Source organism: Talaromyces atroroseus (assembly GCF_001907595.1).
Source record: "Talaromyces atroroseus strain IBT 11181 chromosome Unknown scaffold_4, whole genome shotgun sequence".
In the NCBI taxonomy this organism is placed as follows: Eukaryota; Fungi; Ascomycota; class Eurotiomycetes; order Eurotiales; family Trichocomaceae; genus Talaromyces; species Talaromyces atroroseus.
The window spans coordinates 634,521-653,053 of NW_017971436.1; the positions used below are offsets into that span (position 1 = coordinate 634,521).

An 18,533-nucleotide genomic window follows, 5' to 3' on the forward strand; every position below is an offset into this window, starting at 1 on the left:
ACTGGGGTAGGGGAACTAGTTTTATACCTACTTAAGCGGACTTCCTCCCTCTTTTTCATCGCTTTACTAAATATTCTCTCATTTCGATCCACCGAAATATATACATACATACACACGCACACAAATGTATACATAAATGGTTTAGGAGCAGACAGGCAGAAGAGAAAAAACATGCCCCAACACGGAGTCTGTACGCAGGTCTCGCCCGAATGTCCCGCCTCAGCGACAACCCTAGGCTACGCCCCTAATCTGGGCGCAAACGTCTTCTTCACGGTAGCCTACGGAATCTGTGCTCTATTTACGATTGCCATTGCAGTATGGAAGCGCACATGGGCGTTTGGCTTCACGGCTGGATCAGGATTTATACTTGAGATGGTTGGTTAGTCAGCCAAGCTATCTAAGTTAACTAACTACCTGACATATGGATTCATCTAACGACGAAATAAAAGGATACATCGGTCGAATTCTCCTGCATTACAATGCCTGGAATCTGAGCGGCTTCAAAATGGACCTGGTCTGCATCATCATTGCACCCACCCTGATCTGTGCCGGTATATATCTTACGCTCAAACACGTTGCGCGCACCGTAGCACCAACCCATTCACGCATCACCCCACGCCTATATACCTGGATCTTCATCCCCTTTGACGTTTTCTGCCTGCTTCTCCAAGCTGCCGGTGGCGTCGTCGATGCCGCAGCCGCAGATTCGTCGACGATGAACGAGTCCCTGCTGAAAACGGGCGACAATATCATGATAGCGGGCATTGCATTGCAAGTGGTGAATTTGATTGTATTCGGGCTCTTTTCGCTGGATTTCTGGGTTGCGTCGAGAAAGCATTTCAAGGGTCTTGCGCAGAAGGATTCTACTTCCGCTGAGGCTTCTGCGGAGGCTCGCATTTGGTTTTCGCGACGGTTTCGTGTGTTTTGTGCGGCTGTTGCATGTGCCTATGCGGGCATTTTGGTTAGATGTGTCTATCGGTTTGTTTCCCCTCGTTCTCCTAGTTCGACTTGTTTGTTGTTTGGTGTGGCTGACACGTATTCACGTCTAGTATCGCCGAGATGGCTGGTGGCTGGGGGTGAGTATCTTCTTCTTTTTTTTTTCCCTTTCTTATCTTTCGTCGATATCAGTATATTAACTACTATAACAGAAACCCAGTCATGCAAAACGAGGTCCTCTTCTATATCCTTGAGGGAGCGTAAGTCCACCTGTCCATTAAATATTTACATGCATCTAAGCTCATCCTTAATCAGTATGGTCGTCTATCCTGCCATCCTCCTTACAATATTCGCACCAGGCTTCTTCTTCCCCGAGATGGGGACAAAGCCCGTTCAACAATCTCCTACCGCTACTGATGTTGATGCCGGCGATGTCGGAGAAGGAGAAGGAGAGGAATATAGAATGATGACTTCTGAGGAGCGGATTATGTCTTCAGAATAATCTACATACATGAATAGAGTTGAATGTGTTACATCATATACATTTGAAGATTTTCTTTCATTTTCTGTTTGTGTTTAGCCTTTCCATATTCCCTGAACGCAAATACACTGAAGCATTGTAATTAGGGTACGGACAGGCCACGTGCAATGTCTATTGCAAAATCATTTACATATTACTCATGAATTATACCCAATTAAATACAATCTAGCTTTCCAAGGTTACTGGTATCACGCAAAATGGATAATAAGAATAATGGATTAAATACAAATCCAAAAAGTAGAATACAATACAGCAAGTTGTACTCCAGTTGAGTCGAACAAGCCAATTGAGGAAATACTATAAACAACAAGATTCAAATGTCGGGTATGTATGATATGATGATGTGTCGAGCGGATATATAAGATGGTCTCGCTCAAAGTGAAAGGTGAAAGATTCGTGATTCGTGTTTTAGATACCCTCCGTAAACCGACTGCCTCTACTCCCATCATACCGTGCTAGAGATCGTCCCACGGCGTCCGGTCGAAAAGGGCTTACCCCCCTCTGGCCCGAACTCGGAGGAGCAGTTAGATCAGCCGTACTTGCTGTTGGAGTCCGCGCTGGAGATGGACGTATTACGACTGCCCCTGCTCCTATTTCGGCGGCGGCGGCTGCTGCTCCGCCTCCAAAATCGTCTCGCATTGGAGGATGACGATGATATCCTCCACCTGTGCCACCAATGGCACTCACTGGCGATACAGGGCTGGTCGCTTCAAGAGGCGGCGATGGCATCTCAGGAATGGGCTCCTCTTCAATGTCGTCTCCATATCCATCGCCTCCTGTGTGGAGGACGGACGGAATCTTGCGACCCGAGATTTTTTGAAATCCCCGTTCACCTGTGGTAGAACTACGACCGGAGAATGTTGAAGAAGATGTCCATCGCCCTAAGATTGCTCCTGCCGCGAGCGGTGTGTCGCTCGAACGGTGAGAATTCATTTCAGCCGAACGTTGTCCTGAGTCACCACCATCGCCTCCACCGTAAACTTCCTTGGAGGAGACCTCCCCACCCGCAGCGGCGGCTCCCGCAGCTGCGGCTTGCGTGCGTTTTTTCCTGTATCGGAAAGCCAAGAATGCCAAAAACAATACCAACAATAGGCCAAGCACTCCGCCGACTACACCTCCAACTACTTTGCCTGTGTCACTGCCGCCGCCAGATGAGCCTGAACTTGCCGGGGTTGCTGAAGAGGATATTGCTTGCGCCCCAGTGGATGTCGATTGTGCGGAGTTGGTAAGGGATGCAGTTGATAACGATATGGTTGAAGAGAGTGTAGTCGAGGAACCAGTGGTTGAAGACGATAAGGTGGTAGACGAAGTTGAAGTCGCTGAAGACGTGGATGAGGTCGATGATGAAGAGATGGAGGTAGAGCTAGCGGTAGAGGAAGTAGCGGAAGTCGTAGATGAACTAGATGTATATGTAGAGACTGAAGTAATTGAGGTAGACGATGAAGTAGACGACGACAAGGTAGAGGACTGCGTTTCACTGGAAGATGTTGATGTGGTGCTAGATATCGAGCTTGTGGTTGAATTTGACGAGGATGATGAAGATGACTGTGTGGATTGCGTTGATGAAGAATCCAAGGTTGTAGACAACGACGACAACGATGCAGTCGAAGTCGAAGTCGAAGATCCAAGAGGAATCTGGTTGTCGGCGGCGGCGGTCGCAGCACCAGCATCTGTTGCAGAACTGCCGTCTGCAGGAATAGTGACAATTCCGAGGGACGGAACAGAGACAACTGCTGGGAGCGTCGAAACCGTCAACTGAGCGAGTGTCGTCGAGCCGCTTTCTATGATCACATCAATCGCCGTTGCCACAACCGCCGTCACAGTCTGGGTCACTTCAGAATTTCTCCGGATCAAGGCTTGCTCGATATTTGAAACTTGCACGTCAACATTAGATTGTGTATAGTCGTATATACCCTGACTGAAGCTGTCCATAGTTACTCCCCCCCGCACTTCCGCACTCATCCGGGAGTGTTGCCCCCCATGATGGTGATGATGGCGATGAGTATGGGTCATTGTCGACCGCGCGACCCGTAGGGTCGTTGCCCGTTCTCTATGTCCTTCCCCTGATACCAGTCGTTTCTTTCTTTTCTTTTCTTTTCACAATTACAACTCCAACTTCAAAAATGGCGTGCATTCCACACTGTTCACGAAATACTTCAGCATCCGGACTTTTATTCAAACGGTGTCGACTTTTCCTACACCAGCAATTCTTCCAAGCCAAACGGGTGTACACTGCCGAGGGGCGGACGTGTGTGTACTGAACAAGTAGGCAAAACCAAACCGAAACGAAAGAAAAAGCAATTGAAATATCTCTTCGTAAGTGAACAATATACACAGGTGTAACCGTACTGAGATAGATGTAAAGAGCGTAAATTCGGAGATAGTCGTACTAAGTAAGTGAGAAGAGAATGACGTTTGATGGGAGACGGGGAGATCAAGGAGTGGACGTCCGGCGGGCAGCGATAGTTTCTGCAGCTAAACTCGAGCACGAAGTGACAGATATTCCAAGGGACAAAATGAGATGGAAATCTGGATCCATTGTCGAGTAGCAAGTCGTAAGTACTAAGCTGCTGACAAGTGGTGGGTGCCTTGGCCGGGTGCCAGTGGACACATGTACGTACCTCAAAGAAAAGGGACAGCAAACCACGAATTGAAATGAATTGAATTGACTTGAATAAAGGAGCGACGACCACCACCAGGCCTAGAACATGGTGGCAGCGCAGAGGGAGGTAAATAGAGCTACCTGGCCCAGACAGCGCATTCTCCAGCTAACAATGGCTAGAGGAGGGATGGAGATGAAGACAAGGAAAAGAGGCGAGGCACGAAGACAGAAGGAACGAACGTCTAGAAGTTGCAGTCGTACGCTGTGGTCTTAGCGTCCGTCCATGTCGACGGGTAGGCCAATCAGCGCGGCGGTCGGGTGTGCCGTCGGCCCGCTTTTCGCTCGTCTGCCGTGTGGGGCGTATTTTATTTATATCTACACTCCATCACACATGGTTTCATGTGTGTATATGTCTACATACATATACAATTATATATACTTCCATGTATACCTATGTATAATAAATTAGATCTAGATATCACCCTGTGATTGCCAAAAGCAATAACCGCACAGTGGCAGTAGTGGCAGAGGAATAGTGTATGAAGTAATGTAACTTATACGTCAAGCCCGGGCTTGGCAGCCACCGTTCCTGACGCTAAACCGCATATGGCTGGATGTTTAATTGCATGCGAGCTGCTGGGCCAATCAGGCGTTGGTCGTAGATTAACGATGTTGTTTATTCATGCTCTTCATAATACGTAGTTACGTATCATCGTCCTACAAATCTGTGTAGTATGGTTATGAGTCTTGAGTGTTGAGTCTTATGTGCTCCGGAGCTAGAACTCCTAAGTTAACTACCCAAGTGAGACACTGCTGATCACTCTAGACTATCCATCCATCGTAGCATCCAGTCTAACCGAACCAGGAAGTCGCATAGTAGCAAGTTCAACCAATAAGTGTGTAGCGTAGCTTGCAATATACAAGCATCCATGATATCTACTAGCCTAGGCATATCATATGCTGTAGACTGTAGAAACTATGTAGTATATATACACCTGGATGTAAGTCTCCCTTCAATAAAAATCAAGACAAGTCTTTCACCTCCTGCTAATATATTGAGCTCTGTGAAATAAACATTCAATCTTTTTTTTTTCTTTTCCTCCTCTCTCATACTGGAAAAGAGGTCAGTTTCCGGTCAGCTATCCACTAACTAAGGAGAACATCACAGAGACAGATATGGATGGAATGTGTGGTACAAAGCTTAACAACAACAAAACACAATTGAACCTAGGAGGGTATTTATTTCAAGTGAATAGGTGGGGGGAGGTAAGGTAAGAGTTTTAAAAAGAGAACGTGAGGACTAGAACGTCTCGAGTTCGTCTCCCGCTGCTTCTGCTTCTTCTGCGGGGATCTCAAATCCTTCCTATAAAACGTAGAAATATTAGCTCCGTAAATATAAAGCAGAACGAGTGGATGTTCTTACCTCGGTCGAATAAAGAATACCCTGAATATGCTTCACCAACGAATCATCATCCTTCTCCAACTCCGGATCAGCCTCAACAGCAGACTGCAACAACAGCTCGATATCGCGCAACTTTGCAAAATAAAAGTCGCGTTCCTTCTCCAGTCCAGCAATGGCTTCCTTTTGTGCCGCAATCTCCTGGTTCAAAGCCGCTGTTCCTGGGCCCGCTGCTGTTCCTGCTCCCACGCGACTTCGCACGCCAGCTGCGCCTGTCGGTGTGGTGCCGCCTCGTCGAGCACCGGCGCTGCTGGTGCGCGCTGCTGACACGGGTGCGGATGATGTCGCTGGTCCGCCTGAAGCCTTGCGACGAGCCACGGCGTCGTAGTCACCGCCCGGATAGTGCTGATCCCAGAATCGTTTGGCCCATTGGAGAAACTCGAGATTGTCCTGCATGCGACACTTGACAAGTTGCTCGACGGGGACAGGTCGGTCGATTTGGTGCCGTTTGAAAGTATCTGCATTCAGATTAGTTACCAGGATATCACCACGCGGATTGCACTAGATTGGCGTACTTTGAAGGACCTTGAAATTTTGGAGGTATGCATATTCGGTATTAACATTGAATTTGACGCGGGCCATAGTCACATCCACTGGTTAACACAGGGTGCATTAGTCTAAGTTCTGATGAACTCCCTCGAAACAGCTTAGAAACGTGACCGGGCGACTTAACTGAAAATCGAATCGAATATTTGGCAGAATGCGGCTCTATTATCACATTGACTGTTAATATCGAATATCTCAAACATGAGATATACAGCTGGACCAGGCATAAAACTCACCCTGTGCCGCACTGCTCAACCTTGGTCATGTTGAGCTGGAGGAGGTTGTTTAGCCATGCTAAAAGCTCTTGTCTAGAATGGAAAAAAAAAAAAAAAAGATCAGTGAGTTCTAAGCTCTGCAAATCTTGTTTGAACCATATGAGCTGATAAAACGAAAAGCCACATACCTTGATTCACTCATGGCGGGGTATTATGTGCAGGAGTCGATTTTGGGGGGGGGGTAGGATAGGTTCGCAACAAAATAGCAAAATAGTGTAAAAACTCTCTCCTCAATGTCTGCCCAGTTTTTCAAGGAGATCAAGAATCGATGCTTGAGGTAGGAGGAGGTTGTGCGATGGATTGCGGAGGAGTCAATAGAGAGAGAAGTTTTGTTTTGTTGACGGTCCCCACCAGCGATTGACTTGGTTAGTTTCCATAAGAACACCAATCAGGCTAGACTAAGCACTATGCTCTCCTTTAAAACCAAACAATGCTACAAAAGATGCTATACCCTTGGCACAATGTTTTCAAAACTGCAGAAGAAACAGGAAATCCTTGCCTGAAGTGTATCTGTATAGTAGGTAAATTAAGTATGGAAATATGCATGTTCTATAGGAGAACCAAGAAGTGAAAGTAAAGTAAGAAAATCCCCAGCCGAACGACTGCAATTCTTGATGCTTCTCCAGAGAGCAATAATCAAGAAAATGGAAATATATGAACAGAAAAGAAAAAGAGAACAATAAAAGTCACCGATGCAGAAAGAAGGAAAAAGGATCAAAGCTGAGAATGAGCACATTCAAGGGGAATCTAGAAGAAGCAAACAAACAAAAGAGATATGAAAGAAAGAAACATAAAATCTAGACTATTCTTCCAACAAGTCTATGCCGTCTAATCCATACCCAAAATCCATAATGACAGTACGAGCATCTTGACTCGTAGCAACAATTCGACGATAGTCCGACTTTGCGCTGAACATCCAGCTGGTAGTCCACTCGGCAAGATCAATTGATAGTTCACCCGTGGTCGCATCGAACACTTTCACGCTGAAATCGTAGCTGCCGCTGACAATGCGGTTGTTGGCACTGTCCAGATGCAGAGATCGCACTAGTCCGTTGTGACCTTTGATTTCTCGAACCATATCGCCACTGTTTGCATCGTATTGATAGATCACTTGGTCGCTGCCGCCGGCCAGAATGGTTCTACCATCTTCAGTGAACTCAACGCTGGCAAGACCGTGGTCCTTGTTGGAAAACTCCTTGACACAGACACCAGAGGTGATGTTCCATAGTTTGGCTACACCGTCTCCACTGGCTGACACCAAGAGATCCCCACGCAGCTGAAGGGCATTGACGGGTCCGTGGTGGCCCAGTAGCCTCTTGATCAATCTCCCCGTCTCTCGATCCCAAATACAGATCGTTCTGTCTTTGGAGCAGGAGATAATATGTCGATCATCGAAGCAGCAATCAAGGACTCCTGCCCTATGGCCTACTAGGCGTCGAATCGGTTTATAGTCATTTTTAACATCCCAAACAATGCACGTAAAGTCGGAGGATCCAGTAACCATAATCTCGTCATCAAATTGGAGGCAAAGAATTGAGCGATTGTGGCAATCATTCAATTCAATTGTTTGATCGGCCACATCAGCCCAAGGTTGACTCGGCGGGCAGATGGAAAGGAATGGCGCATTTCCTACAGGCCGAGGGTTTGCATTGGTAGCTGCTGATTCGCGCTGCTGATTCGCGGTAGGCGTGCCAATGACCTTGAGACATGACCAAGGATAGTGGGCATCCCAAATGCGAATGGTGCGATCACGAGATCCGGTAATGATTTTATGCCTGAGAAATAAATTTAGTATGTGTCAACGGCATAAAGAGGTTTAGGGCATAACATACTCATCAAATTGTACGCAATATACGCTGTCAGTATGACCTTGTAGATAGATAGCTGCCGCCTTGCCATCTTTCCACCGACGATCCAGCGCCTGTCGAACCAAGGTCATCTTCTTCCAATCCTGATTAGGCAAGGTCTTACCCAAGCCTGCTGACTGAGTCTTCTTCTTTGTCGTCGACTTTGATAATGGTTGACGACCATATTGCTGACGGAAGACACTTCGCCACACGTGATGCGACGAAGCAGCTTTGTTCCAAGATCGCGACACAACTTCCGCCTGCATTAGTGATGTGGGACTTAAAAACGAGAGGATGTGAGAAATGAGCTCCGCAGGTAAATAAGCCACGGGATCTATTTCACAGGAGTTAGCTCAAGAAAGCAAGGAGTCAGCCACATCATCCAGGATTATAAACTAACCTAATCGTACTATGGCCAATTCCGAGTCGGAAGGGTCGCGCAAATCAATTCCAATTCCACTTTCCGAATCGAAAATTTTTGAGTCTCCCGGGGAGATATTACGGCCGGACTTGGCCATCTCATTTTGGGCGGCAGCGGCAGCTCTAGCAGCAGCCCCTTCAGACGGGTTGTTTGAGAAGACGGGAGGCTCGAAGAAGCCCATTCCAGGAATGAAGTTGGCCACATTGGCAGTCGGTGCGTAGAAAGTGTGCAAAGCCGAGACGCTATGGAGCGACGGTCGGCGATTGATGCTATGTCCCTTGAACCAAGCATTGCGGGGCCTTCCCTCAGGGACAACTTTCTCTTCATCAACATCACGAGCGATTTCGTGGGGGACGTATATATGATTATTCTTTGGATTTTTCCCGCGAATTGTCACAGAGAGACGGCGGCCGAGAGCACGCAGCCCATCGACTCCATGGCGGATGCTCGAGAAGCTCCTTGCTGTGCGGTGTTGAGGTGTTGGCTCAGGAAACACGGAGACCTCTTCCAGGACGTCGCTACTCTGGTGATCTTGTTGGCAAAGCTGAATTTGACTGTCTTGGCCGCTGTCGTAGGAAGAGTTCAAAGCCTGGGGACCGGGATTCATCCAAGGGACGCTTGCGCCGGGCAGTCCCCCTGGAACTGCGGTTTTCGGTCGGGCGCGTAGAAGCAATGACGGTCGCCTCCTGGCCGAGCGCGGAGGATTCTGGTCGAGCGGCATCATGGCGTATGAAGTGTTAAGATTGGCGGGCGAGGGCGGCGGCGAGATGGAGGGTTTTGGGGTTTTGCCACGAGTGCTCGTGCGAAGGGCGTACTCTAAATAGAAAAAAGAAAAAGCAAAATGTGGAGTAAGAATGTCTAAAGCGAGATCCCCATATGTAACAGATATCAGACGTAAGGGGCGCTGTGAGGGTGCCGGTAAATATGTCTGCCAGGGAAATAAATGGATCTAGTAGATCAAAACGAGTATCTAACGAGGCGCTCCAAGAACTCCGAAATGTTGAATGAAGGGAGGGCAGAGAAAAGCGAATAGATAAAATACAAACCGACAGGGATGCGAGAAAGAAAGAGAGAAAGAAAGAGACGAGACGAGATGGACAAGGGCAGAGGAGAAGAGATGCTGCAGAGGAAAAAAAGGGAACGAACCAAAGGCTGCGGTACAAGCAGCCGCAGCGCTGCCTCAGGCAGGGTGCTAAAAGCCGCCTGAAGAGGCAAGGCTCTCCCTGCGAATATCCGGGGTGGCGCTGCCCCGGTTTTTTCTCTTTGCCTTTTCCTATTTCCTACCCTTGTTCAACACCCAACCATGGTCTGCATATTGCAACTCTGTCCGGCTGTGTCAATCAGAGTTTTCTCTCCCTGTCCGTTTTTGTCACATTACTTCGGCCCCCGATTCTTTCATCCATGAAAGAATTGCCATTTGGGCCGATTTCGAACTCGGGTATGCAGACATCCTCGAGGCCAGAAAAAAATTTTTTCCCCAATTCATATTAATTAGTCAATTGGTAGTTCTGACCAATGATAGTTAATGTCTATCATATCTCATTCAACGAGATACTTGGGTATCATTGTATGAAGGATAACATTTAGAGGGGTCACGTGATGTGAGGATGGTCTGTTTCGATGGAGTTCATATGGTTATAAACATTCAATTCGTGTTCCCTCGATTCACCCAACGTATGAATCTTCAAGACGACATATGCGGAATCACGAGACCTTAATGGATCAGAATGGCTGTTTCCCCGGACGCAGTTCCAAGACTTACTCCAAATCACGAGCAAACAAAACAGTTGACGTAACTCCATAGCCTAACTTAGCAAGCACCTGATATCTGTCATTAAAAAGTTCCCCTTGTTGCACCAGATAATATTTCTCCGGGGAATACGTCGGCAATGTTCCTTCCTCGATCTTAGAGGATGCGTCAAGTAACTCAAATCCCGAAGTCGGGAATATTCGTGGTGTAGATGTCCATGTCGACGAGAGCATGGCGCACTTCTGAGCTTGTAGCAAAATGGAGGGGAACTTCCCTGAAAAACGCTTCGGCGGAAGGTAGGGGCCCAAGAACTCCAATAATTCCATGCGATTCTGTTCATTTTCAAAGCCAGAATTTATCGGCGCAGATGCAGGCAACTAGCAGGCGGCGAGCGGCGAGCGGAGTGCTGTAGCTATTGTTCTATCATGCTAGGCTACCGTGGAGGATGGATCTGGGAAGTTGTACGCTAGTCTATTTCTAATTTTTAGGCAACGAGCTAGTAACTACTATTTTGCTTTGTAATTTCGGCAAAGTTAATGAACAATACACCTCCTCTATAAGTAACATATATGTAATGTGACGCATTTTCCCAATTCCTTCTTATTCAGATATACTATGTAGTATCGGTAAGGACTGACTGGCTGACTGCACAATAAAATAGACTGTTGTCTAGACATACACTCCATTAGCCGCAAATCGTTCATCAGCACGCTGATACGCTGGCCTGTACGCTTGTCTGAGTACACGGTATATAGGTGTTGAGGTTTTGGCGGCGCGGCGGGAGAACCCAAAATTAAGGAGCTTGACCGTAGTCGATCGATCCAGGGATCTCTTGGCATTATATGCATAGCCCTCGGAAAACCCTAATTCAACATCGTACTTCAATGAGGTCTATGGATGATAATGAAAAAAAAAAAAGAGAGAGAGAGAAAAGAAAAAAAAATGGCCGCTGATGTAGAGAATATAATGAAGGGATATCAAATTGTGATCTTAAAAAGGGTGGTGTAAATAGCAGACATAAACTATGCGTGCAAGAGAAACAATAATTCTAACTGAGCTGCTGTGGACTGTATTATTATTTGATCAGAGCCTAATTTTGATTTCGCCGTCTCTGCTGGAAGACCTTTATTGTGCAGTTATAGGCCTCACATTCCAATTGTCATTGGCTAGGCGGGCATTTTCATTGATATCCAGTGATGCGTATTGTAGGTTATGCGCTACTTGTTCACTCCGGGACGCTTCCGGTCTCCCCTGCGAACATGGTTTTTGTGGGCTGTGTATATATTAAAGGACGTAGAGCTTCCTTCCTCTATCCACCACTACTAGATGGTTCACCCTTTTCTCCTTGAACATGGCATCCACAACTAAGAGAGGGTTCCTTCGTCGTGAAGGCCTATACATCGATCCGATCATAGCCGGCCTACGAGGAACGATCCTACACCCTCTTGTCTCATTGACAGTACTGTTCTTGGTGCATGGACGAGGCAGCCTAAGCGCGGCTCATGAGCGGCTCATCCAATTCACCGCTGTGTCCAGCACCCTTCTATGGCTTAACGACTGGCTCAATGCCAAAAGTCGAAACAACTGGGTCCAGGATGATACTTGGGGTTGGAAGAAAGAGGTGGTTGTGGTGACCGGGGGTAGCAGCGGTATTGGTGCAGGCGTTGTTCAGCGTTTGGCTGCGCTGGGCACAGGCGTCGTGGTGTTGGATATCGCTCCCTTGACATATAAGATTGGTATTATGATACTTCCAGTGAAGGAAAGAAAAAACACTTGCACTCTATCTACTTGCTAATGCTAAGCTGAAGAAAGCCAACACATCTCATACCTGAAATGCGATCTGAGCGACCAAGCCGAAATCGCAGTTGTTTGTGCAAAGATCAAATCCGAGATTGGCCATCCAACCGTGTTAGGTGAATCATGAATCATTTGCCAAAGTCCAATTACATCGCTATAACTCTCACTGACCGACAGTCTCCTATGCCTAGTCAACAATGCCGGTCTGTCTCGCGGCCGCACTATAGTCGACGGTACATACAGAGACAATAGCATCACCTTCCAAACCAACTTACTAGCACCATTCCTCCTGACGAGAGAATCCCTTCCATTCATGATTCAGCAAAATCACGGGCACATCTTCAACGTTGCTTCGGTGAGCGCGTATATCCCCCCACCAGGACTTGCGGATTATGCAGCATCAAAATCTGGATTGATAGCATTTCATGAGGAAATGTTCAAATGTTTGTCACAGCTTGTCTCACGTAGAAGCTGACCCGTGTAGTGCCTTGGCCAAGAGCTCAGAGTTCTAAAAGCACCCAAAGTTCGCACCTCTCTTGCAGTACTGAGTTTCACGAAAACGCCCCTGTTTAAGGGAGAAACGAATCAATCTCACTTCCTAACGCCGCTTTTACATGTCGACACCGTCGTGGACGCTATCGTGGAAACGCTGGACAGTGGCTTAAGTCAGACAATTTTTCTCCCGGGGATTTTTGCATACTGTGCCGGTTCGGTAAGTAATTCATTTCTCTCACTGGTATTCATTGTTGACAAAATTTGGGATGTAGCGAGGAGCCCCAGATTGGTTCCAGAATATAAATCGAAACGGCACCAAGTCCCTGAAAGTCGATTTCAGAGGCCGCCAAAAGATTGACCCAAGAACCGGAAAGCTTGTTTGATTTTTCAATCGTTGGCGTTTTGAGCTCTGAGAAACTAGTCCAGCAAACTATTGGTCTGGTAGATACAGTCAATAATAGCACTTGGATGTAAATCTACACTGAACTAAGCTATATTTCAGATACAATCCCTGGTGGTCTCTCATAGAACAACCGTATGGGTGAGTGATAGGATATACCAATCTAAACACACTCAGCAGTAAATTGAGCCTCGGCTAGAAGTGTCGGACACATTCCGGTGCCATATTCCCTGTCAGTCAGCACCTCGGAATGGGCCTGTCGTTGGTATAGCCTAATACAATTGATATAACAAACTCATCTGTCGGTTCTGTTCGTGATTTAATACTACTGCTTAGCTAAGAATAAATGCAAGCTCTGAATAGAATATATATATATATATATATATATATATATTTTCACAATAAAGCTAGCTAGCGAGCAAAAAACCAACTATGGACAAGTTTTTATATAAATCGATCCCACTAAAACAACTACAATGCTTGTTTTGCTAAACGCGGAAACAGCAGCAGCGCATTTCCATAATTGATCATCCTCCTCAACTCCGCATCCATTTGGTACGACTCCAGCTCCTCTAGAAACGCCGGATAGGCAGTTATGGGCGCATATGGGAAATCACTCCCGTACAAGATGTGCTCGTGCGGAACCAGCTTCAGCAGCATGTCCAGAACCTGCGGCGAAGAGCTTAGAGCTAAATCAAAATGAAAGCTGCAAAATGCCTCCATTGTTTTGTCGTGTGTTGTCCCCATTCGGTGCGAGACTAGAAAATCTGGAGCTTTCTTCATGGGTATTGCCACGCGCGATATTATGTATGGCAGGGCACCGCCTGCATGGGACAGGATGACTTTACAGTTGGGATATTTTTGTCGGGTTCCGTTGGTAATCATATCCATTGCTGTGCGAGTGGTCTCGTGTGGATAGTCAATAGATGGCTGCGGTAGCTTTGAGTTAACGGGCTGGGTATCGACAGGGTGAGTGGGATGGATGAACACCACGCAGCCTCGCCGATTCAGCTCCGCCCAGATGGGTTCAACATCGGGATGACCAAGGTACGTGTTGGCAGAACCATAGCGAGTGAAGAGGGCAACTCCGTCTGCATGGAGAGTATCCAAGCCATATGCAATCTCCGCAAGGGCGTCTTCGGTATCGAGAATGTTTGGCAACGATGCAAAAAACCCAAAACGCCCAGGGTCTTCTTTATCACGGAGATCAGAAGAGTATTCGTTTAATTGTCTCGCAACTTTCTCGCGTGCATGGCGGCTTGGAAGAATACAGGCGCCGGGGGCGGTAACAGAGAGTATCGCCGTCTGGGTTCCCACACGCTTCATCAGCAGTTTGGAAGCCAGCGGACTCCAGCGGGGGGTAGGCCAACCGCTGGGGTCGCCCCCTTGTTCTGCAACGGCTATAGTAAGGTTAGTTCAGAGATCCAACAAGGCCGGGCATCTTATCTCGCCTTGGGCGTAGAATGGGGGAACGCAATGATGGTGGGTATCAATCTTGTCCACCGGAGGCATGTGGCTCCATCCAATGGCCTTGTCCTTGAGCCAGTCGAGAGAGTGTTCGCTCATTGCGTCGAAGATAAGTGTGTTTTGGGAGAAGTATAGTATTACAAGGAGTGCAAAAAGAGCTGAAACAAGGGCTGGGCCAGTTGAACGAAGAGGTATATAAAGCATGGTGGATCCCAGTTCGAGAACAGATAAAGAAAGGGGCGGCGCCTCCATCCTGGGTTCGAGACGTCCTTCTGCATCGCACTGGGTCAAACCAAGCTCAATCGCAGGTATCGACCAAAGGGTCTAGGGGCCTTGATACTGTCCTTGAAATAGAGTGGCAGCTTATCTTATTTGAAACCAATCTCCCTTCATTTCTGAAGTGGCATTTGGACCCGTCCACAGGTGACAGAGACTACAACCCAGCGGTCTCCCAGCAGCGAAACGTTCTACATGCCAGGTTTGGACTTTTCTCTCCCTTGGGGGTTTTTTTTGCTTCCCCTGGCTCATCCTTAGTGCGTATAGATTTATCCATCTTCACCTTCTCCTTTACCGTCCTATCTTTACGCAGCTCTACTCAGAATATGTAAGGAAGAAGAAGTCCGCAAGTACGTCAGATTTACAAGTGAGCTCCGCATCCCTAGCGTTCGCAACGCAGAGTACTTTATATTCCTCCATGTCTAGTAAATGTGCCACGGCGTGCGTGATGGCGGCCATTGACCTTACCCATCTCGTCAACAAGACGTATCGCACTAACACCGCCGATGCGTGGTGGTATAATGGATTCTGTACGTCTTGAATCACCAACAATTTGGCTCTGTGTTACCGTCGCTTATGCTGAAACTATACCTGCTCTAGACGTATCAACCGCCGCAGTAGTCCTCCTGATATCATTCTCCGACTCATCGATGCTAGATCCAGGCGTCATGGAGCAAGCGCGAAGCGCTTGGAGGGAAGCAATGACTGTCCTAGAATACCTCGCTACTTTTCGCCGCTCAGCTAGCAATACCCTCCAATTCCTGCAGCCTGCTTATCGTCAAGTGATGGTCCCAATTGATTTGTATCAGGCAGGGGTGGGAGCTGATGCTAACCCTAATTTTCCAAATAATAGCCCTGGTCCAGATACAACTCAAATCCCGTTCTTCAATTGGGATGACTATCTGGCAAATAGAGGACCGGAGTTTGATGATTTGGGATTCTTATCGAGACTTGATTTTCCTGACAGTTTGGGAGTAGATGGTCATGATATTGGTTGAAGCTCTCTAATTTGGTGGGAGGTGAGGCGGAATGAAGTAAAAGGCTTTGTATTCCTCGATTCGTGTAATTAAGATCGAATAATGGTAAAGTGGTTTATGAAACCCACGTTTAACACCTCTCCTGAGAATGGCGATGGACGTGGTGAAATGGAATTTCCTGAGGTATGCACACGAAGATGAAAATAGGAAGCCGGGTCAAGGTCTAAAGACCTGCCGTTATATTGGAGTTCTCCAGGTTGATGGCATTTTATGGTCCTGGATATTATCACCTTCAAGCGGAGCCGTTCCGGTAATCACAAGGCGAGCTTCGACGCATCTACGAGCCGCGGTCAATCTCATTCTCTTGACAACCTCAAGCCCGGAGCAGACCCTGAAGCGGATGATCAAGGTATCTACAGTTGATTACGGGGGTCTCCGCACTTAAAATCTGACCATCTACGTTGTTTTTACTGCTACCCCGTCCCTGGGGTATAAGAAGGCTTATACAGACATGCCAGGCGTTCAAATTGAAATGAGTGGCTCCGCATTATTCTGGTTCGCGTCTGAGAATACGCCGTGGAGTTGGTGTGTACTTATTCAAGCCTAACAACTCACCAGACAAGGCAATCTACATCATTGTTTGACATGGACTGGGAGACTACCAAAGCTACCTCCTACAGTCAAATAGCCTGTGATGGTAGCGGATTGTCAGCCGTCGCCCTGGGCGCAACACTGCAAAGATGGTACGGCCACGACGATATTTGCTTCTTTGAACGGCATCCAACGACTGGTGGGACGTGGTACATCAACACCTACCCAGGTGAGCCCGGATTGGCACATTTTCTTTTCACTTTCTCGAAAAGTCTAACAAGTAAACATTGCAGGATGCGGCTGTGATGTTCCCAGTGCTCTATACAGCTTCTCATTTGCCTTGAAACCTGATTGGACGAAGCTGATGCCGTCCAGCAATGAAATCAAAGAATATATTGATAGTGTGGTGGATATGTACGGTCTTCGTGAAAAGATGCGTTTTTCAACGGAAGTTGTTCGTAGCGTTTGGAGAGAAGATGCAAACAGATGGCTTCTTTACCTACTGGATCTCAAGTCAGGACATGAATATACTCATGAGTGCCAGATTTTGTTTGCAGCCACTGGACAACTTGTCAAACCCCGGCCGTGTGAGATCCCTGGCGCGTCAGACTTCCACGGGAGCATCTTTCATTCAGCACGGTGGGATCACAGCGTCGACCTCGAAGGAAGGAATGTCGTGGTGATTGGTAACGGGTGTAAGTCTTCTCTCTGCTACATGCAAAGCAGAGTCTATTTGACACGTTAGTTACTTTCAGGTACTGCTGCCCAGATCGTGCCTGCTCCGGTTAACGACGAGAAGGTCAAGTCAGTCACACAAATCATCCGATCGAAGCACTGGATATTCCCAGCTCCAAACTTTACTTATCCCCGCCTTTTGCAATGGATTTTTCGCAATGTTCCATTGATGATGCGGCTGCACAGACTCCATATTTTCCTTGTTGCTGAGAACGATTTTCGTTTGTTTCCAATGACCAACCGCGCGGCCACACTCAGGGACAAGCGACGGCGACAGGTGGAAAGGTACATGCGCGAGGCGGGTCCGGAGAAGTATCATGAACTTCTTATCCCAGACTTTGACGTTGGCTGTAAGGTTTGTTTATGGTTCTACTTTTTTATTCCGAGCTGCACATAGAGTGACATTGACTGTCTATTTAACATTCATCAGAGGCGAATCTTCGATCCGGGCTACCTCAAAACCCTACACAGTGACAAGGTCGTCTTGACAGACGCGAAAGCTGAAAATATCACTACCGATGGCATCGAGACAGACAAAGGTTTGATTCCAGCCGACTTAATTGTTCTAGCGACAGGTTTTCAAACAAATAGATATATCCCCTATATGGATGTTGTCGGACGCGACGGCCAAACTGTCTCACAATACTGGGCCGAAAAATACAAAGGACCAGCTGCCTACAACTGCTCTGTGCTCAATGGATTCCCTAATTTCTTTATGCTCCTAGGTCCAAACGCCGCAACTGGACATATACGTCAGCCTTGATGGCTGCGGAGAAGTACGTTACTACCTTTCTCCTCTTTCCTAAACCTCAAGCACTAACTAAGGAAGGGATAGCTCAATCAACTATGCCCTCCGTGTTCTGAAACCAGTCTTAGATGGCGATGCTGCTTCGGTAGAAGTAACTGCCAAAGCGGAACATGACTACGTTTACTGGGTTCAAGAAGCATTGCAGAAGCGTGTTTGGAACGCAGGATGTGCATCGGTAAGTCAATCAGCACCTCTCTTGTCGCCAACCAATACTTAATAAAAACTCCATCAGTGGTATGTCAACGATAAGAACTGGAACTCCATGTCCTATCCTTGGACTCAAGGTCACTATTGGTGGAGGAGTCTATATCCCATATGGTCTCATTGGAAAATTAAGGTCGGATTCAAGGCACACACACATTATTGTATGTCGTACTAACTATCAGACACAGAAAGTGGTGAAGCCCCCAAGGCGTTTCTTGCCACGAATGCTGCTCGTGGCTCTCTTATGCATTGGTTCTTTGGGCATTCTGCTCTCGAAGGGCATTGGAAAGATATCTCTTGCCCAGCTCAGGAACTACTTGATCTCGGCGCTGTCCGGGCTCTCCAGCAAGTAGATTGACTGCAACTTGCTCATTTCTTCAATCAATTTTTTTTTATTTATTTTTGC

At 47.3% G+C, this 18,533-nt stretch overlaps 8 protein-coding genes across 8 annotated transcripts; 5 read left to right on the forward strand and 3 right to left on the reverse strand.

Moving 5' to 3' along the window:
- Positions 1–171: 171 nt before the first annotated feature.
- UA08_04100 (hypothetical protein) lies at positions 172–1,438 on the forward strand (the record flags this gene model as incomplete). The annotated part of the gene is made up of 5 exons (XM_020266386.1): positions 172–379; positions 450–978; positions 1,050–1,076; positions 1,149–1,196; positions 1,252–1,438. The coding sequence occupies 5 exons, from the start codon at positions 172–174 to the stop codon at positions 1,436–1,438; spliced, it is 999 nt and encodes a 332-aa protein (XP_020120395.1).
- Positions 1,439–2,040: 602 nt separating this feature from the next.
- UA08_04101 (hypothetical protein) lies at positions 2,041–3,236 on the forward strand (the record flags this gene model as incomplete). The annotated part of the gene is made up of 2 exons (XM_020266387.1): positions 2,041–2,315; positions 2,570–3,236. 2 exons carry the CDS (start codon positions 2,041–2,043, stop codon positions 3,234–3,236), a joined length of 942 nt encoding a protein of 313 aa, XP_020120698.1.
- A 2,143-nt stretch (positions 3,237–5,379) lies between these two features.
- On the reverse strand, positions 5,380–6,349 carry UA08_04102 (hypothetical protein; the record flags this gene model as incomplete). Its single annotated transcript, XM_020266388.1, has 5 exons — positions 5,380–5,442; positions 5,503–5,996; positions 6,054–6,131; positions 6,212–6,246; positions 6,321–6,349. 5 exons carry the CDS (start codon positions 6,347–6,349, stop codon positions 5,380–5,382), a joined length of 699 nt encoding a protein of 232 aa, XP_020120699.1.
- Positions 6,350–7,161: 812 nt separating this feature from the next.
- Positions 7,162–9,348, reverse strand: UA08_04103 (hypothetical protein; the record flags this gene model as incomplete). The annotated part of the gene is made up of 3 exons (XM_020266389.1): positions 7,162–8,134; positions 8,192–8,540; positions 8,607–9,348. 3 exons carry the CDS (start codon positions 9,346–9,348, stop codon positions 7,162–7,164), a joined length of 2,064 nt encoding a protein of 687 aa, XP_020120700.1.
- Positions 9,349–11,728: 2,380 nt separating this feature from the next.
- UA08_04104 (hypothetical protein) lies at positions 11,729–13,052 on the forward strand (the record flags this gene model as incomplete). The annotated part of the gene is made up of 4 exons (XM_020266390.1): positions 11,729–12,113; positions 12,453–12,617; positions 12,717–12,886; positions 12,942–13,052. The coding sequence occupies 4 exons, from the start codon at positions 11,729–11,731 to the stop codon at positions 13,050–13,052; spliced, it is 831 nt and encodes a 276-aa protein (XP_020120701.1).
- Positions 13,053–13,540: 488 nt separating this feature from the next.
- Positions 13,541–14,395, reverse strand: UA08_04105 (hypothetical protein; the record flags this gene model as incomplete). The annotated part of the gene is made up of 1 exon (XM_020266391.1): positions 13,541–14,395. One exon carries the CDS (start codon positions 14,393–14,395, stop codon positions 13,541–13,543), a length of 855 nt encoding a protein of 284 aa, XP_020120702.1.
- Positions 14,396–15,230: 835 nt separating this feature from the next.
- On the forward strand, positions 15,231–15,810 carry UA08_04106 (hypothetical protein; the record flags this gene model as incomplete). Its single annotated transcript, XM_020266392.1, has 2 exons — positions 15,231–15,342; positions 15,413–15,810. The coding sequence occupies 2 exons, from the start codon at positions 15,231–15,233 to the stop codon at positions 15,808–15,810; spliced, it is 510 nt and encodes a 169-aa protein (XP_020120703.1).
- Positions 15,811–16,434: 624 nt separating this feature from the next.
- Positions 16,435–18,485, forward strand: UA08_04107 (hypothetical protein; the record flags this gene model as incomplete). Its single annotated transcript, XM_020266393.1, has 7 exons — positions 16,435–16,609; positions 16,674–17,075; positions 17,136–17,470; positions 17,546–17,867; positions 17,992–18,098; positions 18,156–18,288; positions 18,328–18,485. 7 exons carry the CDS (start codon positions 16,435–16,437, stop codon positions 18,483–18,485), a joined length of 1,632 nt encoding a protein of 543 aa, XP_020120704.1.
- Between the last annotated feature and the right edge of the window lie 48 nt (positions 18,486–18,533).